At 41.7% G+C, this 22,615-nt stretch overlaps 1 protein-coding gene across 1 annotated transcript; it reads left to right on the top strand.

The window, feature by feature from the left end:
• Window positions 1-1,541: 1,541 nt before the first annotated feature.
• On the top strand, window positions 1,542-12,956 carry LOC110559709 (C-type lectin domain family 2 member E-like). The gene is made up of 5 exons (XM_021655287.1): window positions 1,542-1,626; window positions 2,130-2,216; window positions 9,113-9,300; window positions 10,221-10,333; window positions 12,842-12,956. The coding sequence occupies exons 1-5, from the start codon at window positions 1,542-1,544 to the stop codon at window positions 12,954-12,956; spliced, it is 588 nt and encodes a 195-aa protein (XP_021510962.1).
• The last annotated feature ends 9,659 nt before the right edge of the window (window positions 12,957-22,615 follow it).

The following is a 22,615-nucleotide window of genomic DNA, read 5'->3' as shown; positions in this document are numbered from 1 at the left end:
TTGGGGCCAGCTTGCCCCACAACCAGGGACAGCTCTACTGTCCTGTCCAGGCAGTACCCGCTCTCCTGAGTGCTGCAGCAGGAGAGGGGCAGGGACAGCTCTCCTGCTTGCCTCAGGTGGTGAGGGGCAAAGGGTTGAAGCAATCTTTAGCATTGAATAAAATATTTATCATGTGCAATTTTTTCTCATCTAAAATTGTTTCTTTTTCTTCCAGCCTTCTTTACCAACATTACATTTCTATTTCTAACCTTAATATCTCACGTTCCTCCCTGATGGTTCCTTTTTTTAAATTGTAATATTTGTATTAAGGATTTGAGAATTTCAAATTCCTCAAGTGAGGGATTGGCCAGAGCAGAACTCTATGACCATGTCAACGCCGGATGGTCTTAATGACTTGAGGTACAGGGGCACAGACCACTGTGAGGCACATCTTGCCTAGGCAGGTGGGCAGGAGCTGTGTTAGAAAGCTAGCTAACTGAACAGCTAAGAGTTAGCCAGTAAGCAGCATTCCTGCATGGTTCCTGCCTCCACATTCCTGACTGAGGCCCTGCCCAGACTTTCCTCAAAAACAGACTGTGGCCTGAAAGTGTGAGTGGGGTAAGCCTTCCCCGCCCCCACCACCAGCTTTGGGTCAGAGTGTTTTATCACAGCAACAGAAAAGGAAACTTAGACAGCTAACAGTCTTCTATGGGATTACAGATGTGTGCTACCTCATACAAAAAAAAAACATGGGAAATATCTACGTTTTTAATGTTTGGATTGCAAGGGACTTAAAATATACCTTGCACTGGTCTTTAAATCTCCCAATATGAAGAATAGTTTCAGTTGTTTAGTGGGGTGGAGGAATTAAAGAGCAACAAAAATTATAACTCCTCTTTTAGTTATTGAAATCTGTAGGCATGATTTCAGCTTCTGCAGGAATCTGTCACTCTTAACCTCTGTGCAGAAGACAGAGCCAGGGTGGGAAAGGAGCCTTAATGCACCACGAGCTTTGCCAAATTTCACAGGACAGTTGGCAATAGAGAGCTATTAAAAACAAAAACAAAAACAAAAAAATGGGTCAGGGCTCAAAGACCAAGAGAGAGTAAGTGAGATTTATAGTTAGTTCAGACAACTCTGATACTACACAGCGTTATCAGATTTGAGACTTAGGGGAGACTATGCAAAGACCCCGGAAGGGGAAGCCATGATCTGCTTTGACTGGCTAGCAAGGAGGGCGAGAGGAAGCCAACCCGGCTTCCCCATGGTGACCGCCAGCCAATCGCGCAGGACGCCGTTGGGACTTCTACTGCCGTTACTCACAACAGAGGAGCGAGGACACTGCCAGCGATGTCTGGAGGCCCACCGAACCGAAACGCAGCCTCCATGCTGAACCATTAGGCCGGAGTGGTACCATCTCTTCCATCTATCAGTCTCAGTCTGGCCCTGATTGCAGCGAAACCCAGCCCTCAGAGTCCAGAGGTTTGAAGATAACGGATACAATCATCAGTTCTCCTTTCATCCTAAGAATGTTGTCAGCCCTCTGTAGTCGCTAGAGCGCCATGGCTCTGAACGCCATACCTTCTTCACAAAGAGTATCCCACACAAGCCAGACACATGTATCAGGGCACCGCAGGACACGGTTTGGTAAGGACAGGGTTTGTTTGCGAGCTAAGACTGGTAGCTTTCCCTTAGCCTGTGTTGAAGAGGGTATGGGTCTGGACCTTAAATGAGATCGGTCATCATCAACACAACAAAGGCTTAAAACTAAAAGGAAAAAAAAAAAGATGATGAGCTGCCCCTCCAATAGATCCACCCCACCCTCCCTGCCAAGAGGACACATGTCATTAAAACCAAAGTAAACCAAACAAAACCGGAAAAGGTGGGGACTGGGTTCTGCAAGCCTTGTTGGAGAACGTTAATGCGCAGCTCTTGGAAAGGACAGAGCAGATTCAAAGTACTTTGCTGACAGAAGCTAAAGTCAATCTTTTCCCCTTTTCCTGATAGATCAATGGCTGAGGTATGATAGGGCACAAAGATCATAATTATTATTATTATTATTATTATTATTATTATTATTAAATTTGGGTTTTGTTTGCTCGTTGTTTTTCTCTGGTAAATAGTGACCTCTCTGTTTGCCTTATGTGCAGATGGGAAGAAAATCCTGACCCTCTGGACCCTGATATGTGGTGCTGTTGCTGTTCTTCTTTGGGGGCTTTTCAGTTTTCCTAGAAAATGTAAGTGATCAGTTTCTGCTGAAAAGAAAAAAAATACTATTAGTAATATTAGCCATCCAGCCTGACCCAGCCGGCAGCTGCTTTGCCTCCGAGAAGCCCAGTCTTTTGATAAATATGTATTGCATTTAGACAGAGTTCCAGCTGCTGCTGCCGCATTCAAACGTGGGATTTGTTTCCTGGGAGGAATTTTTTTCTCTGACTGGACAGCAACGATCATAAGCAAACAGTTGTGGAAGGGTAGGGTAACGGCTGTGCAGAAATTCATTTAATTTGAGGAGAGAGGTTATGAGTCAGGGTGTCTTCAGATAAAGCTTTATAAAGAGCTGGATGTATGTGCTCAAAGGTAAGACCTTGTAGGTACAATATTCATGTCAGAAAATCATACCAGCTATGGCGGTGGTGGAGGTAAAAAGCAAAGCAGGGTTAGGCCAGGTTGCATTTCCAGGGTGTGTGTACGCAGTGCCACAGGTGAGCGAGTGGAACCTTGATTCTAGCTTTTTCTAACAGAAGCCGTGGGCGGAAGACACCACCACCATCGCCACTTGGGCTCTCCTGATAGTGGGGTGTTCGTTGTCGACAGTCAATCCTGTATTATCTCACTCTGGTACCAACACTGCCCTCTTCTGTCTTGTACACCATTGTTTTTCTAGCTCTGTGGCCATATCTTTATCAGCAATACAATAGGGTCATAGCTTACCAAAAATTTTAATTGAAAACGAAATAACCTCATTAGCTCCTACTCTTCCTTTATGGATTGCTTATGTTTACTACTTGATACGGAAACCTTCTTGAAATGTTTTTGTTTGTTTTTTTCTCTCTTCCCTCCCTGCCCACCTTCCTGTTTTCTATCCATCCTCTCTTCCTTTCTCTTTGCAGAGTCTCATGCATTCTAAGCACATAATCTGCCATTAGACATCTCAAGCTCGAACAGCTAAATTTTTGTTTGGTTTAGTTTAGTTTTCTGTGAGGACAGTTGGTGTTTAGAGCCAAACTCAGGACCCTGAGCTTGCTAAGCATGGGTGGTTCTGCTACGGAGCTACATCCCCCCCCAAACCCTTCTTTTCTAAAAGTTCTATGAAATTCACTCTCATCAGGTTTCTGCTTCAGCTTTTCTCATAAAACTTGTACCCAAGTTTGCCAAAAACTTCAGTAGCCATCATCTGCTTCATCTTACTTGATGATACACATTCATTTTTAAAAATTCTTTCTCTGAAAATTTCATACCATTATACAATGTATTTTGACCATTTCCATCTCCCTCATATTATCCACGATGGCTCCTGTCCAACGTCATGCTCCTCATTTTGTTGTTGTTGATAACCATCTGAAACCAGTTAGTTATGCCTGTATCTAGACACAATTAACCTATTTGCAGCCACATCCCCAAAGGTGAGTCATTCCCTCCCTCTTCAGGGATCCATTGTCAATCCAACAAGGATGGGGCCTCAGAGGGCCTCCCTCTTCCACGTTGGAATTTTCACTGGTTTGATAGTGAGAAACGTCACTTCAAAGCAGGTACTGGTAACGCGAACACAGAAAACTGGTCAAACTGCCAAGTGTAAGTAACTGTCAGTGCCCAGCTTTGGATGAGTCTTCTGTACTAACTTTCCCCCAGCCAAGGCTCAATGAAAGCATGGAAAGGCAGACTGAATCCATGTAACCGCTGAGGGGTGACAAAGAGAGCTGTGACATGTTGGCTTCTGTAAAACAGGTTGTTGCTTGGGTCAACTCACAGTAGCTCTGGTACTTCACACGTTTTAAAACTCCTTCCTAAATACAATTCCATTTGGCACTCAAGTCAGTACCCTACCACTATTTACCTGCTAACTTTGTGTCTTTTGCTCATTCCTTCTCCCCCTACAATTCCCTGCACTTACTGGGCTCAGTGTTTGAACATGTCTCTTCATGTAGCCAATCTTTGAAGCATTGTTGTCCTGTTTGCCTTCTGAACTGTTCTCAGAACTTTATCACATAAATACCTCTCTAACCCGGGACACTTCCTTGAATTCAATCATTTTAAAACTAACCTAGCTACTTGATTATGTAATAAATATCGCAACCTTAATAGTGTTCATGGTAAACTCTTTCTTTCTGTAGTGTGTGTGTGTGTGTGTGTGTGTGTGTGTGTGTGTGCGTGTGCGAGCACGCTCATAAGAGTATGTGTCCAAATAGAAATCAGAGGTCAGCCTTGGGTGTCTTTCTTCAGGACTTTTACAGCTTGTGTTTTGAGAAAAGGACCCCTCACTAGGACCTGAGACTCAGATGACCTTTAGATGGCTAGCCATCACTCCCAGGCATCTGCCTCTCCAGTGCTGGGATTACAAGAGAGTGTCACCCAAATTTTTCTGCAGGTTCTGGAGATTTAGCCCAGTTCTTCCTATAATGGCAAACAATGTAGCTGTGGCCTCAATATACGAACTCTTCTTCCTTCCGTCTCTCTCCACTGTGGTCTTTTATTTGTGGTCTTCCTCATCTCATTGGACAATGAGTATATTCTTCCAACTGCAAAGTAAAAATCTTGTGTATTTTCTTTTTTTAATTTGATTTTATTTTTTTTACAATTTATTCAGTATAAATCCTGATTGAAGAGCCCTCCCTCAACTCCTCCCAGTTCCACCCTCCCTCCCTCTTTGCCTCATCCCCTTCCCCTAGTTTATCAAGTCTCATCAGGATCCTCTTCCTCTGTGGCCTGGCAAGGCCACATCCTCAGGGGCAAGTGATCAGAAAGCAGGCAACCGAGGTTATGATAGAGGCAGCCACTGCTACCCTTACTTGGGAGCCCACATGGAGACTGAGCTGCCCGTGGGCTACCTCTGAGCAGAGGTCTAGGTCCTCTCCATGCATGGTCCTTGGTTGGTGCATCAGTCTCTGTAGTACCCCTGGACCCAGATGTTTTGGCTTTGTTGGTCTACTTGTGGGGCTCCTGTCCCCTCCCAGGTCTTTCTATCTCCACCTTCTTCCATAAGACTCCCTGTGCTCTGCCCAAAGTTTGTCTGTGAGTCTCTGCATCTGCTTTGAAACCCTGTTGGATAGAGTCTTTCAAAGGACTCTCTATAGTAAAGTCCCATCCTGGTTCCCCTCTTCCCCCACTTCTGGTGTCTTATCTTGCTTGCCATTCTGAATGAGATTTAAGCATTCTCCCTATGATCTTCCTTAGTGTTTAGCTTCTTTAGGTGTACAGATTTTAGTATAACTATCCTATGTTATACAGCTAATATCCACTTATAAATGTGTGTATACCATACGTGTCTTTCTGTTTCTGGGTTACCTATCTCAGGATGATTTTTTTCTAGTTCTATCCATTTGCCTACAAATTTCATGATTTTCTTGTTTTTAATAGCTGAGAGTATTCCATTGTGTAAATATACTACAATTTCTATATCTATTCCTTGGCTGAGGGATATCTAAGTTGTTTCCAGATTCTGGCTATTGCAACTATATATAGTTGAGCAAATGTTCTTGTTGAATGGTGGCACATCTTTTGGGTATATACCCAGGAGTGACATAGCTGGATCTTAAGATAGCACTATTCCTAATTTTCTGAGAAAGCACCAGATTTATTGCCAAAATGGTTGTGCAACTTTGCATTCCCACCAGCAATGGAGGAGGGTTCCCCTTTCTCTGCATCCTCTCCAGCATGTGTTGTCACTGGAGTTTTTGATCTTAGCCATTCTGATGGGTATAAGATGGAAAATCAGAGTCATTTTGATTTGCATTTCCCTGATGACTAAGGATGTTGAACATTTCTTTAGGTGTTTCTCCACCATTCACTATCCCACTGTTGAGAATTCTCTGTTTAGCTCTGTACTTCGCTTTTTAATTGGATTGTTTGGCTTGTTGGTGCTAATTTTCAGAGTTCTTTATATATTCTGGATATCAGCCCTCTATAGGATGTAAGGTTGGTGAAGATCTTTTCATAGTCTGTAGGCTGTCGTTTTGTTCTGTTGACAGTGTCTTTTACTTTACAGGAGCTTTTCAGTTTCATGAGGTCCTGTTTATTGATTGTTGTTGATCTTAGAGCCTGAGTTGCTGATGTTCTGCTCAGGAAGTTGATTCCTGTGCCAATGAGTTCAAAGCTTTTCCCCACTTTTTCTTCCAACATACTTTGCATGTCTGGTTTTATGTTGTGGTCTTTGACCCACTTGGACTTCAGTTTTGTGCAGAGTGATAGATATGAATCTATTTGCATTTTTCTACATGTAGACATCCAGTTAGAAGAGCACCATTTGTTGAAGATGCTGTCTTTTTTCCATTGTATGGTTTTGGCACCTTTGTCAAACATCAGTTTTCTGTAGGTGTGTGGGTTAATTTCTGGGTCTTCAATTCTATTCTATTGATTCACCAGTCTGTTTCTATGCCAGTACCATTCTGTTTTTATTAATGTTGCTCTATAGTACAGCTTGAGATCAGGGATGGAGATACCTCCAGAAGATCTTTTATTTTACAGGATTGTTTTAGCTATTTTGGGTTTTTTGTTTTTCCATATGAAGTTAAGAATTCTTCTTTCAAGATCTGTAAAGAATTGTGTTGGTAATTTGATAAGAATTGCATTAAATCCATAGATTGCTTTTGGTAAGCTGGCCATTTTTACTATGTTAATCCTACTGATCCACAAGCATGAGAGATCTTTCCATCTTCTGATATATTCTTCAATTTCTTTTTTTTTTTATTTTCAGAGACTTGAGTTTTTTTCATACAAGTCTTTCACTTGCTTGATTAGAGTTACACCAAGATATTTTGAGGGGTTTGTGGCAATTCCACTGAAAGCAGGGACAAGGCAAAGCTGCCTACTCTATCCATTTCTCTTCAACATGGTACTTGAAGTCCTTGCTAGAGTAATAAGACAAAGGAGATCAAGGGGATTCAAATCAGAAAAGAAGAAGTCAAAGAAATACTATTTGCAGATGATATGATAGTGTACATGAATGACCCCAAAATTTCTACCAGGGAACTCCTACAGCTGATAAACACCTTCAGCAAAGTGACTGGTTACAAAATTGACTCATAAAAAATTCAGTAGCCCTCCTATATACAAAAGACAAATGGACTGAGAAAGAAATTAGAGAAACAATACGCTTCACAATAGCCACAAAAACATAAAGTGCATGTTCTTTTTACTTTTTTATTTTCGGCTTTCCAAATAAAACCAGTAAAGTGTGCCTATGGTTTCCCAATCCAGATGTGAACGCTTTCCATTCACTCTCCTGTTAATCAGCAAGCACCTCATTTTCTTCTCTTATGTTTTTCTCTCTTCTACCCTTGATCTCTAAAAGCAACCACTGATATAGTACATCATAACACAAGTTCTATTAATGAGATTTTTACATTCTTTTTTTTTCCACAATATCTTTGTAAGAAAACTGAATCAAATCTCAACTGGCCACATTTCAAGGTTCAATAATCACATAGGGCCAATGACACCCATATGGACAGAGTTTAGTTTTTAATGATTAAAAAATTATATCTGTAAGAAATTTCACATAGTTTTTCGTTAACTTTGAGCAAAGCAGTATGAATGGCTACACTGTCCTTCCTGGGCTTAGTCACCCTCGACTACTGTTGTCTTGTACCACTTGATCCTTCACTTAGCGTGTAGAACCATGTACATCTTCTCTATTTGGTGAACAAGCCAGGCACACTCACTTCAGACCCCTGCATCACCTCTTCCCATTGTGTAAATAGGGAAAAACAGGGGGAAATGTTCTCCACAGAAGGTAAACATACCTCCCTAGTCCACCTTCCTTCAAGTCTTCACTAGGAGCCACCTTCGTCTAAACCTACCCTGAATGCTGTGCTGGTATCCTTATCCCTTGACCTGGATTCATTTCATGAGAAACTGTATGGTTTCAGGAATGCAGCTTACATAAAATCAACTATTTTTTCATGTTATATTCCTTTTTTTTTTATTCCAAGAGCTACAGGAAGATAAGTGTCTGCCACAAAGTAAGTGCCCAGCTTGGGAGTGGCTGGATGTACAAATGAAAGAAGAAGCAAACTAGTAGATTAATGACAGAGCTGGATTTCCAGTAGCCAAGGTTTTAAACCAACTGTTTGACTTTGACAGCAGTTGTTTATTTGCACCCAATATTTTAGGGTAATTTGGGACTTGGTATTTTTCAAGTAATTTCGGTGACATGGGTATTTCTGCCGAGCTATCATATCAGGTTTTGTGTAAACAGAACCTTACCGCTAGTTAATTAATGCTTCCAACTGAATAGTCTCCCAATCATAAGCCTGAGTACCAGCCATTCATTATCTTTGTTTCTTTTTCAAGGCATTTGGGAAAATCACCTTAAGTACTATTTTTCTTAGGGCTATTCATAAATAAGCCACTTCATATTTCTACTTCTGTGAGTTAAAAAGGAAATAGGAAATGTTGTAAACATAAAATTTCAGTGTTTTCCCCTTTTCTGGATTTTTTTATTCGCTCAAAAACAAAGGACAAAGAAGTAGCTTCAACTTCTAAGGAAATGCCGTTTCTGAGAACCAGTTATTGGTTAGCTCACTGGGAGAGAACAAACTCTTTGATGTTACGACTATAGAGGAATCCATTTGTAGTAAAATTTGTCTCAGGTGGCATGTCCAAATTTAAAAGAAGTGAATAAGTAAATAAATTCCAGTAGCGTAAAAAAATATGAGCAAGAAGTTGGAGGATATTATATTTTCTGGAAGTTGGTTGCAACTGTTTTAAATTACATGTAGATCTCAATTCTCCATATGCTTCTTTTTCTTGTTGTATTCTTCGTTGACCTGTTTATTTGGCTAAAGCCAAATGACTGAAATGGGATATGAAAGTGAAATCCATTTTATCTATGTGAAGCACAGAAGAATCTTATCAAAATGAAAGCCAGACTCTTTTTCTCTTACAGTATCTTCATGTCTTATGTTCATTTCAGTTGTAGTTACAAGACTGGTCAAAAATAAGACGTGTGACGATGAAACAAAGATATGTATGAGTGCCTGGAATAAAGTTAACCAGAACTGCTTCTTTCTTTTTCATCATAAAAATACATGGGTCAGTGCAGAGGAACACTGCATAATCTACCATGGACATCTGGCGAAATTCAACACCAAGAAAGAACTGGTGAGATTCAGAGGGGAAGATAGAAAACTAACATAGTAATAGAAATTACATGAATTACAAAAGCTATTAAATACAAATCAAAGCATTTTATCATTTCTCTAAGTAGGTAGATTGGAGCAAGGTCACATTTTCTTGAAATGATGACATTTGAGCAAAGAAATAAAGCAGGTAGGGCAGTTAGTTAAGGGAGCATCTAGGGATGAAGACTCTGGGGAAATAAATCAGCTATAACACAGGTTCAAGATGACTAAATGCCTGGAGTAGTCAGGGAACCAAAAAGGAAAAAAGATAAAAGAAAAAGAAAATTAGGCAATCAGCCTGTGTAAAGCTGGGAAGTAAAAATGTGACTGCAAGAGTCTTGTAGGCCATTACAGAGACTTGAGTTTTTTGCATCAGGCAAAACAGGTGGCTATTTCAAAATTAATGTTGAAAGTACTATGTTCTAACTTCAGTCTTTTAATTAACTAATTTATTAATTAACTTTACAACCTGATCGCAACTTCCCCTTCTTTCTCTCCTCCCAGTCTCCCCCTCTCACCTTCCCTCCACCTTATCCTTTTTTCCTCCTTTTCTCCTCAGAAAAGGAAGGCCTCCTTTTGGTATCAACCAGCCTTGGCATATTAAGTTTCAGTAAGACAATAAGCATCTTTTCCTATTGAGGTTAGAGGAGGCAACCCAGCAGAAGAAAAAAGGTACCAAAGGTAGGCCATGTAGTCAGGGACAGCCCCTGCCACCACTCACTTCTGTCTTAACAGAATCACATTCTTTGCTGGAACAAATACAGAGACAGGAAGTTAGACACTCATCCCCTACAGGAACTGTGGGAAGAGCATAATGGACTCAGACAAGGGCAATAACTTTTCATGTAATGAGAATGAGACCCTAGGAGATGTCTCTGACAGCACTCTGTTTTGTCGCAGGACATTTTCTTACGCCGTGTGAAGGAAGACCAGTCTTCATATTGGATTGGACTGAACAAACGAAACTCATGGGGAATCTGGGTTTGGACAGATGGAAGTAAATACAATAATGTGTAAGATATCATATTTATTTAGTGTTCGTTGGAAAAAAACGGTCAAGTTTATAACTCGATAAATAGATACATCTACTATTTCTTTGAATATCTCTGAAGTAAGCCCTCCAACAGGTGCTTCAGGCAAACGGCTAGTCTTTAGGGACAGAATGCCTTCAAACACCAGTGTTTGTTTCTGTGTGTTTAACTAGGTTTCACGTCTTCATTTCATTCTAGATATGACCTAAGTTTAACTCTTGACTGAGTACAAATTGTCTTTGTGTGCACGTGTGTGTGTGTGTGTGTGTGTGTGTGTTTTCTTTCACTTCTCATTGGTAAAGAGTAAGTATCTGAAGATATACTGACATGTACATTTTCCTCAGCCAGCAGTGACCTAACGATATGGATGAGAATAGATTGGGAGAGAGAGGTTTGATTTCCTTTTACTTAAAATTTCAGAACTTCTCTGTTGTCCCAAACCCAAAGAATTAATTGTATCCTTAAAGTCTATTTTTGTCCTGGAAACATTCAAAATTTCTCCCGACCTCAGAATGAAAGAAAGATTGTATTTTCCAGAGAGGAGCCTCGGGCTTCACTGTGCTGAGTACCCTCCCATGGCAGGTGCTTGCTCCATCACATTATTATTACCTCAACAGAAGAACTTCCTCATCTGAGAGACATTTCTGTGGTCATCCTATTTGCATCAAAATATGTTGAAAACACACAATGACTTCAAAGCAGCAACATAACCAATTGTAGGTGTTTTGTTTTGTTTTTTCACTTTGAAGTAAATGTAAAAAATAGATGACACAAGTTAAACTGTGAGTACAGAACATAATTCCTCTGGTGTTTTCTTGAAAGAAAATATTGACAACTTAAGTTGTTATGTATTACTATTTAAAAAAAAACTGAGAGAAAGGTCAAGCTATGAGCTGGTGAAGTCAATGTGTTGCTTTGTTAGGGTCACCACAATAAATGTCGCAGAATGAGCAGAATAAGCAACAAATTTGGAGTCTGGAAGTCCACAGTCAAGGTGCTGTCAGGGTCTGTTTCCTCTGCCTCTTGCATTGGTGTGTAGGCCCCTGCCACCTCACTCTGTCTTTCTGATGGCTTAACCTGTGTGTATACTCAAGGAAGTACCTGAATTACTTTTTCTTAAAAGAACATCAGTGATACATGAAGTCAGCAAGTGTAGGTCAGTGGTAGAGATCTTACCTAGCAGTGGAAAGGGCTTCACTCCCAACATGGCAGGGAGAAGGAGAGAAAAAGAAAGGAAGGGAAGGAGAGAGGGAGGGAGGGAGGAAGAAAGGAAGGAAGGAAGGAAGGAAGGAAGGAAGGAAGGAAGGAAGGAAGGAAGGAAGGAAGGAAGGAAGGAAAAGAAAGAAAGAAGAAAAGGAAGCTTTAAAACCTTGGTTACATTCTGCACCACTGCGGGGTAGGGCTTCCTCACATAGAAGTCCCATGATGGTTGATGGGAACCCTAGCACACTGGGCATGTGTAGACATGGCAGTACAGCAGCAGCTCCTCTCCATCTGCAAGTTCCATGTGTGGACTCAACCAACCACAGGCGGAGAGCTTTAGGGAGTCAACTAATCGGGCCTCTACTAAAAACGCAGAGTGCTTATTTTCTTGTCCTCATAGCCTGACAATACAGCATAACTACTGCTTCCATAATGTGGGCATGATTCCAGATAAGTTATTTAGGGACACGCTGAGGTCTGTGATGGGAGCTGTGCCAACACTGCATCATTTCATGTAAAGGACCCAACCTGGTGGTCCCTTCAACTGCTTCCTCAGGAATACTGAAGAGCTGAGAATACATACATATTTTAGGAAAGGGTGAGACAAAAATTTGAGTGTCTCTTAGAAATTGGCAATGGGCACACCAGTGCTGGCATGTTTCCCTACAAGAAAGGTGCTAAAAGCATTTTGATTTCATTATAATCAGAACTTCACCAAGACCCACTGCTGTGTCTTTTCTCATTTTGAGTTCTCGATGCTGCATGATTATATATGTGACCTAAAGCAGGAACCTAGAAAATCTTTCCCAGCAACTCTTTGTAGTGCCTTGTATCCACCCTGTCACTCTGCAGTGCAAACAATGCCTATCTCACAGTGGGGTTGGCTACAGAGTGGCCACATGAACTTATTCTTGAAATTTATGAAAGACCTATACTGAAAAGGATGGAAAGAAATGTTCCCTGAAATGCCAGTCACACACACTCTCCGTACCCCTCCTCTAAGTGCCTAAATACATTGATTGGTTCATTTTCATTGCCAACATACACGGAAGAATCTGATCCCACTCTGAGGGATTGTGATGTTGGCAGCATGAAGTGCCAGGCTGCGCTGCTGAGGGGTGGGGTCACAGCGTACCTCTCTAGCAGAGTCTGGAGGCTAAGTGTGAACAGCAACAGCTGAGAAGAGAAACTGGTGTGAACTGGGATCACCAAAGCTTAGTTCCATTCGTTATATGAGGGTGTCCTGGGTCTTGTAAATAAGGAAGCCATCCCTTTGTTTTGTTCCAGGGCAAGAATACAAGATCATGGTGAGTGTGCCTTCATGCAAAAAACTGGCATAGACAGTACCAATTGTGATGACCTAAGAGACTTTATTTGTATCAAACCAGCCCAGTGCCCTTGAGGATTTCTTCCATCCAAAAGAAAATGAAGAACCATGTCTCATTTTGTGCATGATGTGTTTTCCTTCCCACCAAACTTGTTTTTACATCTAATTTGATGAACATTTGCATGAGTTTTAATTGAAGCAGTTATTAAGACGCCTAGAGATTAAACTGAGTTTGACATGTAAGTGCTGAGTCATCAAGGTTGGTGCGTTTGAAGCTATGGGCATGGAGGTCCTTGTTCGGAAGTATTCATGTCAGCATTGGAGGGCAGAGAGAAGAGAGAGAAAGATCCCATAGCTTGTCTGAAATTCTGTAAAAACTGCAGAAAAGAGAAACAAGAGAAAGTGTGGAAAAGGTTTCCTTTGACCTCAAATAAATCATGATTCACGTGGAGTTGTAAAGGAAGGCAGGAGGGTGACTGAGGACCTTGTGTCACTGCTGAAGACCAGGCACTTCTCCACAGGTCTCTCGACCCTTGTCAAGCTGCCAAACTGAAGGACTTACCATAACCTGGATTTGTTATTGCCGTAGTTACTGAAAGAGTGGAGGAGGCAAGCTCTGTGATGATGAAGGAAGAAGCTGCATGACCTTGAAGGATACATGAAGATTAGCCTGGCTCACAAAATCTGTTTCACTCAGATAATGGTTATAATAATGAAATGATCTTGGAGGGAAGAGGGGGAAGAGGTTAAAACTGGCCATCATTAAAAGTCTCTTCAGCTGCCACAGGTCTTCCCTGATAAGTGATCCGCAAGTTTATATTTTATGTGTGTGTGAAGTGTGAAAGGGTACAGGCTACATAAACTAAAAAGGGAACTCTGGGGGTGGCGGGGAGTTCTGAAGGAGGAGAGAAGGCAATAGACTACATGTGACATTAAACCGGGAGGACCACTATAAGGAGGAGGGAGACCATCAGGAGGAGGACAGAGGGACAGAGGAGGAGAGTGGAGCAGGAGGACTTAATAGAATAAAATGTGCATCCCCTGAAACCTGTGCTGGGCTAAACAAGACCCAGCTACTGCTCATCTCCAAAGGGTGGGCAAGGATCACAAAGCATTTAGGCAATTCTGTGGCTTAAAAAGCCTGGTCTCTCACTTAGTTTTCTATATTCCAGAGCCTGAGCTTGCGCTGTGGAAGATGAAATAGAGACAAGCTTGGGGAAGACAGGAACTGGTTCGGGTGGTGAAGGGAGACACTACCAGAACTGCTTTCACTGGTGACTCTCATCTCTGCCTTTCTTTCTTTTTTTTTTTTTTTTCAATGCAGTTTATTCAGGAACCTTGAACAATCATCTGACCCTGGGTAAAGCCAGCCCACTTTAAATAGCCTCTGGGTAGCCAACCTCAGCATGCCACGTGGGCAATGCAGATAGGTCCACATACATGGAAGCAAGCCAGATCCTCAGCCTTAGCCAAATGTGGAGTTGTTTGTGACAGAGAGCACTCACCATCGGGAAGATGGAAGGCAGAAACCAGCTCCATCTTTCAGGCGCGGCATTACGCAGCTCTCTAGTTCCCCCTTTTTGTTTTGGACGCATCAGGCAAGAGTAGAGGTCTGATCTCTGATATTAGAAATAAATTGGGACTTTGTACAGATGTTCATTTAGGTGTCATCCACCCAAAGAGCATCAGACCCGTCGATACCTTTTTCTCAGAGGCGGGACCTGGGGCATCAACCCGCATGCAATCAGACATGCTCTTCTCTGGGTCCAAAGCGGCTGACCCTGAGTGCGGTGCTTAGCCTCGCATCCTGAGCGTAACATTTTGGCTTTTTATGGTATCCAACCATGCTTGGGGAGACTGTCCTGCTTCAATGGCTGTAAAGGCCTGAATGGTCATGGCTGCATTACGCTGTTGTGAGACTCTAATCTTGCATATATACCACAGGCAAACCAAGGTGACCAACACCAGAAGGCCTGCTAACGCTCCCATGCCCGCCTGTTCCTTCAGATGATTCATGGCTGCAGCAATCCATGATGATAATCCTGTGGCTAGTCCTGTGTCCACTCTGGTAGAATTTACCATGACAATGGCCACTCTCAGCTGCTCCATTGTAGTATCGAATTCTCCAGTCCAATTACCTAAAATATAGCTAGACAATTGTTTAGACAGATTTGCAGCACAGGAAAAATTCTCTTTCCTAGTCAAGAATTCCTGAATCTACCTTTATCCTCTATGAGAGTTGCTCAGCTCCCTTAATCTCAGTGTGCTGTCATCTACAAATCATTATAATGAGGAGGAATTTTCATTGACTTGATGACTCAGCTTTAACTCAGAGCTTCAGCTACAGTATTTTGTGTTAGCAATTATCATCTCCAAAGTCACCTTAACACCAAAGATAAGTGCATATTAGTTTCCCAGTAGATATTAACCAAAATACACACAGCACAATTGGTGGTTTACGCCAAGTAAAAGAACAGAGCATGAATGAAAATGTTATCATGAAACCCATTACTTTGCAGGCTGATTTAGAAATTAATTCTAAAACTAAAATGTCTCTACATCTTTTAGGCAAGGAATGGTGTCATATGCCTATAATCCTAGCACTTCAGAGGCTGACTCAGAAGAATGGTGAGGTCCATGTCAGCCTGTGCTATGTAGTTAGACCCTACATATAAGCTCAAACAAGGTTCCGGAGAGATAGTTAAGTCAGTTTATTGCTTGGTGTGCAAACACAAGGGCCTGAGTTTGATTCTCCATCACCCACATTAAAAGCCCAGCCTAGCAAACCCCACTTTATAATCTCAGCACTGAAAAGTCAGAGACAGGGCTGCTGGGGATTGCAAGCCAGACAGTCTTGAAAAGCTAAGGTCCTAGTCCAGTGAGCAAACCTCTCCAGAACTAAGGTGCAGGGATGGAGACTTGGTGGGCTTGGTGTTCTTGCAGAGGACCCGTAGGTCTGTTCCTAAAACCCATCCCCAGGGACTCATCTCCACCTGTAACTCCAGCTCCAGGGTATCTGACATCCTCTCCTGGCCCCCAAGGACACCTGCACAGACACGTTCATATATGCACTTGTGTAGCTAATTCTTTGAGCAAATTAAAGCTTAACTCATTTACCTGACATTACGTGTTTTAAAAATCATGTTCCTCCTAATGCACAGTGTAGAAGTTCAATGAATAGAAAAATAGAAATCACATTCTCACCGCAAACAGATTTTTTTTTCATTCACTCTATGGCGTTGGGTTTAATGATGGTTCAAATGTGTTAACAGGGTAAATAAAGGTTTTGTTGAGATATAACTTAAAAGCTGTGCAAGAACCATGCGTGGTCTAAAGATTCAGACTCTGAACAGGACTCATAGATACTCAGATTTCTTGTTCTCTGAAGCTGTCCAGAACTCATTGCAAGATCAATGTCTGATCTTGTAGGATGCCTGTGTAGGATGAACTTGCCACCAAAATGGACTGAGACAAAAATGTACAGTATTAGAAAAGAGCTGGACTTCCCGATGGTGCATAGGAAAGGTTATGAAGAAAGGGCAAAGAAAGGGGCAGGGGATTGACCTCATGATGATAGTCGTGGTTGTTTTTTTTTTTTCAGGATAGGTGGTTATTTTCATCCACTCCCAATTTACTCCAATGATGGTACTCGGAGTGGACCTTTCACATGTGACCTCTCACACTGCTGGCCAGATCAGAATTATTTTCCATCTTACCATTTTCCTTGGAGTGTTAACCAAAAAAACACAGCAATTTTTTTAGAATGGCAAAATCATAAGCGGCCTGTTGTCTGGAGCCATCTTCCACTACAACCTCCCTCCAGAAACAACCGGCTTCCTACCCTTTCGACAGGATGACCTTTGCTTAAACACCTTGGCACACTTGTGCTGGAATGATAGTCTCCCATATTCAGCACCCTTCTCTCTTTCCTCTTAAGTCCACTCAAGTTCCACCTTAGTGATGACCACAGCCATTGGTACACCATCTTGTTAGTGACCAGCTTTTTTCTCTCCTTTTCTAAAAAGAACTTATTGAACAGTGAAATGACACATGATTTTTTTCTTTAACATTTTTTATTTCTTTTTTATTATAGTTTATTCACTTTGTATCCCACCTGTACCCCCCTTCCTCCTCCCCTCCCAACCCCACCCTCTCTCCCTCTTTTCCACCCATGCCTCTCCCCCAGTCCATTGATAGGGGAGATCCTCCTCCCCTTCCACCTGACCCTAGTCTATGAAGTCTCATCAGGAGTGGCTGCATTGCCTTCCTCTGTGACCTGGTAAAGCTGCACCCCCCCTGGGGGGCAGGTGATCAAAGAGCAGGACAATCAGTTCATGTCAGAGACAGTCCCTGTTCCCCTTACTAGGGAACCCATTTGGACACTGAGGTGAGCAGGAGTTCTAGGCTATCTCCATGAATGGTCCTTGGTTGGAGTATCTGTCTCAGAAAAGAGCCCTGTGTCCACAGTTTTTGGTTCTGTTGCTCTCCTTGTGGAGTACCTGTCCCCTTCAGGTCTTTCTATCTCTCCTTCTTTCATAAGATTCCCTGCATTCTGCTCAAAGTTTGGCTATAAGCCTCAGCATCTGCTTTGATACCCTGCAGGGTAGAGTCTTTCAGGGGCCCTCTGTGGTAGGCTCCTGTCCTGTTTCCTGTTTTCTCCCTCTTCTGATGTCCATGCCATTTGCCTTTCTGAGGAATGAGCATCTTACCCAGGGTCCTCCTCCTTGCTTAGCTTCTTTAGGTGTACAGATTTTAGCATGCTTATCCTATATTATATGTCTAATACCCACTTATTAGTGAGTATATACCATGTGTGTCTTTCTGCTTCTGGGATACCTCACTCAGGATGATCTTTTCTAGATCCCACCATTTGCCTGCAAATTTCATGATTTCCTTGTTTTTAATTGCTGAGTAGTATTCCATTGTGTAAATGTACCACAATTTCTGTATCCATTCCTCAACTGAGGGACATCTGGGTTGTTTCCAGATTCTGTCTATTACAAATAAAGCTGCTATAAACATGGGTGAGCAAATATCCTTGTTGTATACTTGAGCATCTTTTGGATATATGCCTACGAGTGGTATAGCTGGATCTTGAGGTAGCACTATTCCTAATTGTCTGACAAAGTGCCAGATTGATTTCCAAAGATCAGCAATGGAGGAGGGTTCTCCTTCCTCCACAACCTCTCCAGCATGTGTTGTCACTTGAGTTTTTTATCTTAGCCATTCTGATGGGTAAGGTGAAATCTCAGGGTCATTTTGATTTGCATTTCCCTGGTAGCTAAGGATGTTGAGCATTTCTTTGAGTGTTTCTCTGCCATTCGAAATTCCTCTATTAAAAATTCTCTGTTTAGCTCGTTCCCCATTTCTTAATTGGATTACTTGATTTGTTGCTGTTTAACTACTTGAGTTCTTTATATATTCTCTAAATTCTTGTTTATCTCTCATCTGGGTCCCTTTCTCCATCCATACCCTCTTCGGAGTCCTTCCTCCTGGCCCACATGGCTCCTTCTCCATGCTAACCCATTGTGGCATTCTCCTTTCTCCTCTCTTCTCATCTCTCTGTCTCCTTCCCCTGATTCTCCTGTACCACAAAGCTCAGGAAGCTTAGCCATGCCTACCTATTTCTGCCCTGCCCAGGTACAGTCCTTCTAATCAACCAATCAGGAATAATGTCTTGGGCAAGTTACACAATAAGGATAAGGCAGTAACCAGATCTTGAGAGCTAGTAATTAGCCTCAAAATACAAGCATCAGACCAACCCCCAACAAAATAGTAAAAAGCAGATGCCAGAGTTTAATTTTTGTTAACCTATTCTACACATGCATAATAGATTATGAAGCATGAAACAGAAGCATTTCTAACTCTCATTTTCATATTCTCAGTACTCCTCAGCATCCACGCACTTCTTCTGTCTACTGAGTCTGATTAACAATTGGCTGGAAGACAGAACTCCATGTACGTGTCCTGATGGGGAAGGAGAGGGTTGCAAGAAGGGCTGCTGGAGGTTCTGCTCATCATTCCCCACAGAAAGTTTATCTGGGATCAAGTCAGAGCTCCTCCTCAAGGCTTCATACAACCAGCAGGAAGCACCAGCAGGCCAAAAAGCCTTCAGTGACAGACCTCACTGGGACTGTAGAACCACTATGTCCAGGAACACAAATCCACTAAGTGGTGGTTCTTAACTCACAGCCCTGAGGATTCTAGTAGTTAGGCTAATTGTCTCCTTGAAGTATAAAGGGACCATCAATTCAGTTCTCTTTCTTTCATATTGATTAGACATTTTTATTTATCTAAACATTGCCTCGGGATTGCCACATAGTATCTACTAAAAGTCCCTGAAACAAAAGGTTTCTCATCTTTTAAACTTTGGGAGAGTATATTCCCTTCCAAAAATTACTAAGATCTTTTAGATTTGAGAAGGCCAGTGAGATGGCGCTCCTGGTAAAGAAGCTCACCTCTGAATTTGACCACTCGAGTTTGATCCTCGGGATCCACATGATGGAAGCAAAGAGCCAACTCCTGCAAGTTCTCCTCTAGTCTCCACTCACACCATGGTGTGTGGGTGCACACACACACACACACACACACACTATAACTTTAAATGTCTAAAAATTTTAGTTTTGCTATTCCTTATTTTTAAACATCGTGTTAGATAAACAAGTATGCATATCGAATTTATGACTGAAATAGTTAAGTACTAAACCTTCTCTATCAAAGTCAATTGTCCTCAGGGGCATCTAGTTTTATTGTTTGCTTTGTGTTTTGAGACAGAGTCTCACAATGAAGCACTGGCTGTCCTGGAATTCACTGTATAGACCAGGCTGGTCTTGAACTCCTGACTCTGTCTGTCTCTCAAGTGCTGGGACTAAAACCATGTGCCACCCTGCTCGGTCCCTGAAAAATGTCTGTTAAGTACTTTGTCAAAGTAAGTGCTACAAATCTCTGACTCGAGCCTCCTCCAAGGGATGGTCCTTGTCTTCCTTAAATGAAGCCTTCTTCAACCCTCAGCATCTGCTAAGGAAACGAAGTAGAACATGCCCGTTAGCTCAGCCAACAACAGAGTAACAACTACCTCTGGCTATTTTTGCTCAGCCACCCCTGCCTTGTGAAACAGTTACTAAACTGTCACTCACATTGTAACTACAGCGTTTGTAATTCTTAGTTTCTCTGTGGCTTTGACTGAGCTCCCAATTTTCAGAAAGAAACACCCGACAAACTGGGCTGTTTCGTTCCTATTTGTGGGGCAATACTGGGGTCTGAACCCAGGAGCTGGAATGTGCTATTCAAGTGCTCTCCCACTGGGCTATATCACCAGACTAAATAAAATTATGCACTTCCTCCAAAGTTTGGTGAAACTTTTTTTAAATGCCAGATAACCTCCACATGTTTTATCTATCTATCTATCTGTCTGTCTGTCTGTCTATCATTTAGCTATCATTTATTTTCTTTTTCTTCTGCCTTCTTACCCACAATGTCTGTTACGTAACTTGAGTTTTCTTTGAAGAAGAAAGGTCGCTATGATTACACCTGACAACATGGATCAAATTCTGGAGTTGATTGACAGAAGTTTGGAAGAGTTTGGTGAAGAAAACTCAAAAGACTCAAGTGCAGCAGAGGGGAGCCTGGCAATTGATTCTGTTGGGGCCTCACAAGATCAGAATGATGAATGAAATGGAGATAACTGTGACTGCAATGAGGTTGCAGATGGACATGAAGATTCTACTAGAAATTAAACCGTCGGCCACGTTTTTACTCCATGACAAATAATTCGGCTACATTCAACATTCAAGCATGGAGAGGAAAGGCACACATACGATAAATCTGTTTTTTAAGATTTATTTGAATCACTTTAAATTACGTATATTTGTATAGACCATGTGTGAATATCTGTATATGAGGACAGGTGCCCCACAGATGCCAAAGGCATCAAACCCGCCTGGAGCTGGAGCTGTGAGAAACGGGGAACTACCCAACATGGGTGCTGGTAAGTTAAGTTCTTTTAGTAACTGAGTCATCTCTCCAGCACAGACCCCCTACCCCACACCATTTGTCTCTTGGTTTTGATTTTGTTTTCGCTTTTGTTGAGACAGTTTCACCCTGCAACCCAAGATGGTTTGGAACCGTAGCCCAACCTGCTCTCAAACATGTGAAAATCTGTCTGCCTCAACCCCCTTGAGTACAATCCTAGGATTACAGTCAGGGCCCATAACATCTGTGTTATGCTCCTTTTGAATTGCCTCACTGTCCTCTTTAAATCGAGTCAATTATTTGCAGGATTTGTATACACTTGTATCAGGGTATTCTCTGATTAGACCTGCAAATGCTCTCCTTTCGACATGTCTGAAATTTATAATGAAGCTGTAACCATACATCCTCCCAAACTACCCTTCCAATTTGCTACTTCTTGTTTCTAAGAAAAGAACTTAACTTCTGATAAATGACATAGCTTTTGTGGTGAAATGAAAAGAAACTGCAGAGGAAGCAGCCACGTGGGGTAGGGCTTACATCCTCATCTGACCGTAAATGAGCTTAGAAAAATTTAATGAAAAGCAAAACGTGAATTTTCCTGACACCAGCATAGAAAGCAGGTATTCCAGCTGTCAAAGATTTTACACATATTAGTTGAAAGGTGTTTTATCATAAAATCACTTAGCAAACTTTACTATTTACTAACTTAGTTAGTAGCTACATCACTTTGCAATGACTTTACAGAAAAAAAATTAGTTACGTGCAAAGTTTGTACTTAAAAATCAGTCTATAGACACACGTAGCTGGGGCATAATGCGATTGTCTCATCTCCCACAGTTTTTTTTTTAATATTTGGTGACAATAATGATATTGTTTTTTGCATTTAACCCTGAAAAAGAAAATACATTTTCCATTCTGTCATCAATTTGAGTATGCTGTATTGTATTTCTAGGTATAAAATGCTCATTTATTTTACATTCAGTCACATTCAATTCAGTACATCCATCACTTGAGTCATTCATTTGTTTAATATAAACACACAAACGCACACACAACACACACATACACACACACACACGCACACACCACTTTAGCTACAATAGTCAGCTATTTAAAATTTGTCTTTTTTGTCTCTTTCTTGCTACTCTGACATGAACTGATTGACCTGCTCTTTGATCACCTCCTCCTGAGAGGGGAGCATCCTTACCAGGCCACAGAGGAAGACAATGCAGCCATTCCTGATGAGACCTGATAGACTAGGATCAGAAGAAAGGACAGGAAGTCCTCCCCAGGAGGAGGGACATGGGGGGAGAAGAGGAAGGGAGGGTGGGGTTGGGAAAGAAGGAGGGAGGGAGCTACAGGGGGATACAAAGTGAATAAACTGTAATTAATAAAAATAAAAATAAATAAAATTAAAAGTTAAAAAAAGAGAGAAATTATGAATGCACACAAAATGGCCAGTAGCAGCTGCCAATGAGATCATACCCTTCCTATGTTCAAAACTTTTATCTTAGGATAGACAGTTGCTGTTGCTGATGAGATAAATTAAAATCTACAGATGCTCACCTTGTGAATAGAATTTTTTGCTCCTCTTTTGCCTGAGACATTGGTGGTTCCTATAAATGTGGTTGGTTTTACGGAAAATGCTCATTTTCATTTGCATGTTGGAGAATGAAAACAATTAGTGCAGTTATCTTCTAAATTCTTGGATCTCAAGAAGTAGCTACTATCAAGGCTTCGTCTGAGAAAAATCCTGCATCCCT

The sequence above is a fragment of the Meriones unguiculatus genome, chromosome 5 (genome assembly GCF_030254825.1).
Source record: "Meriones unguiculatus strain TT.TT164.6M chromosome 5, Bangor_MerUng_6.1, whole genome shotgun sequence".
NCBI lineage: Eukaryota > Metazoa > Chordata > Mammalia > Rodentia > Muridae > Meriones > Meriones unguiculatus.
The sequence above is the reverse complement of the archived record's forward strand: the minus strand, read 5'-3'. Positions and strand labels throughout refer to the sequence as shown.

Excerpts from the sequence above, each read along its gene's own strand:
- LOC110559709 (XM_021655287.1), top strand. The coding sequence starts at position 1,542 with ATGGCTCTGAACGCCATACCTTCTTCACAAAGAGTATCCCACACAAGC. Across the intron at positions 9,301-10,220 it reads TCAACACCAAGAAAGAACTG|GACATTTTCTTACGCCGTGT; the intron begins GTGAGATTCAGA and ends GTTTTGTCGCAG. Across the intron at positions 10,334-12,841 it reads GGAAGTAAATACAATAATGT|GGCAAGAATACAAGATCATG; the intron begins GTAAGATATCAT and ends GTTTTGTTCCAG.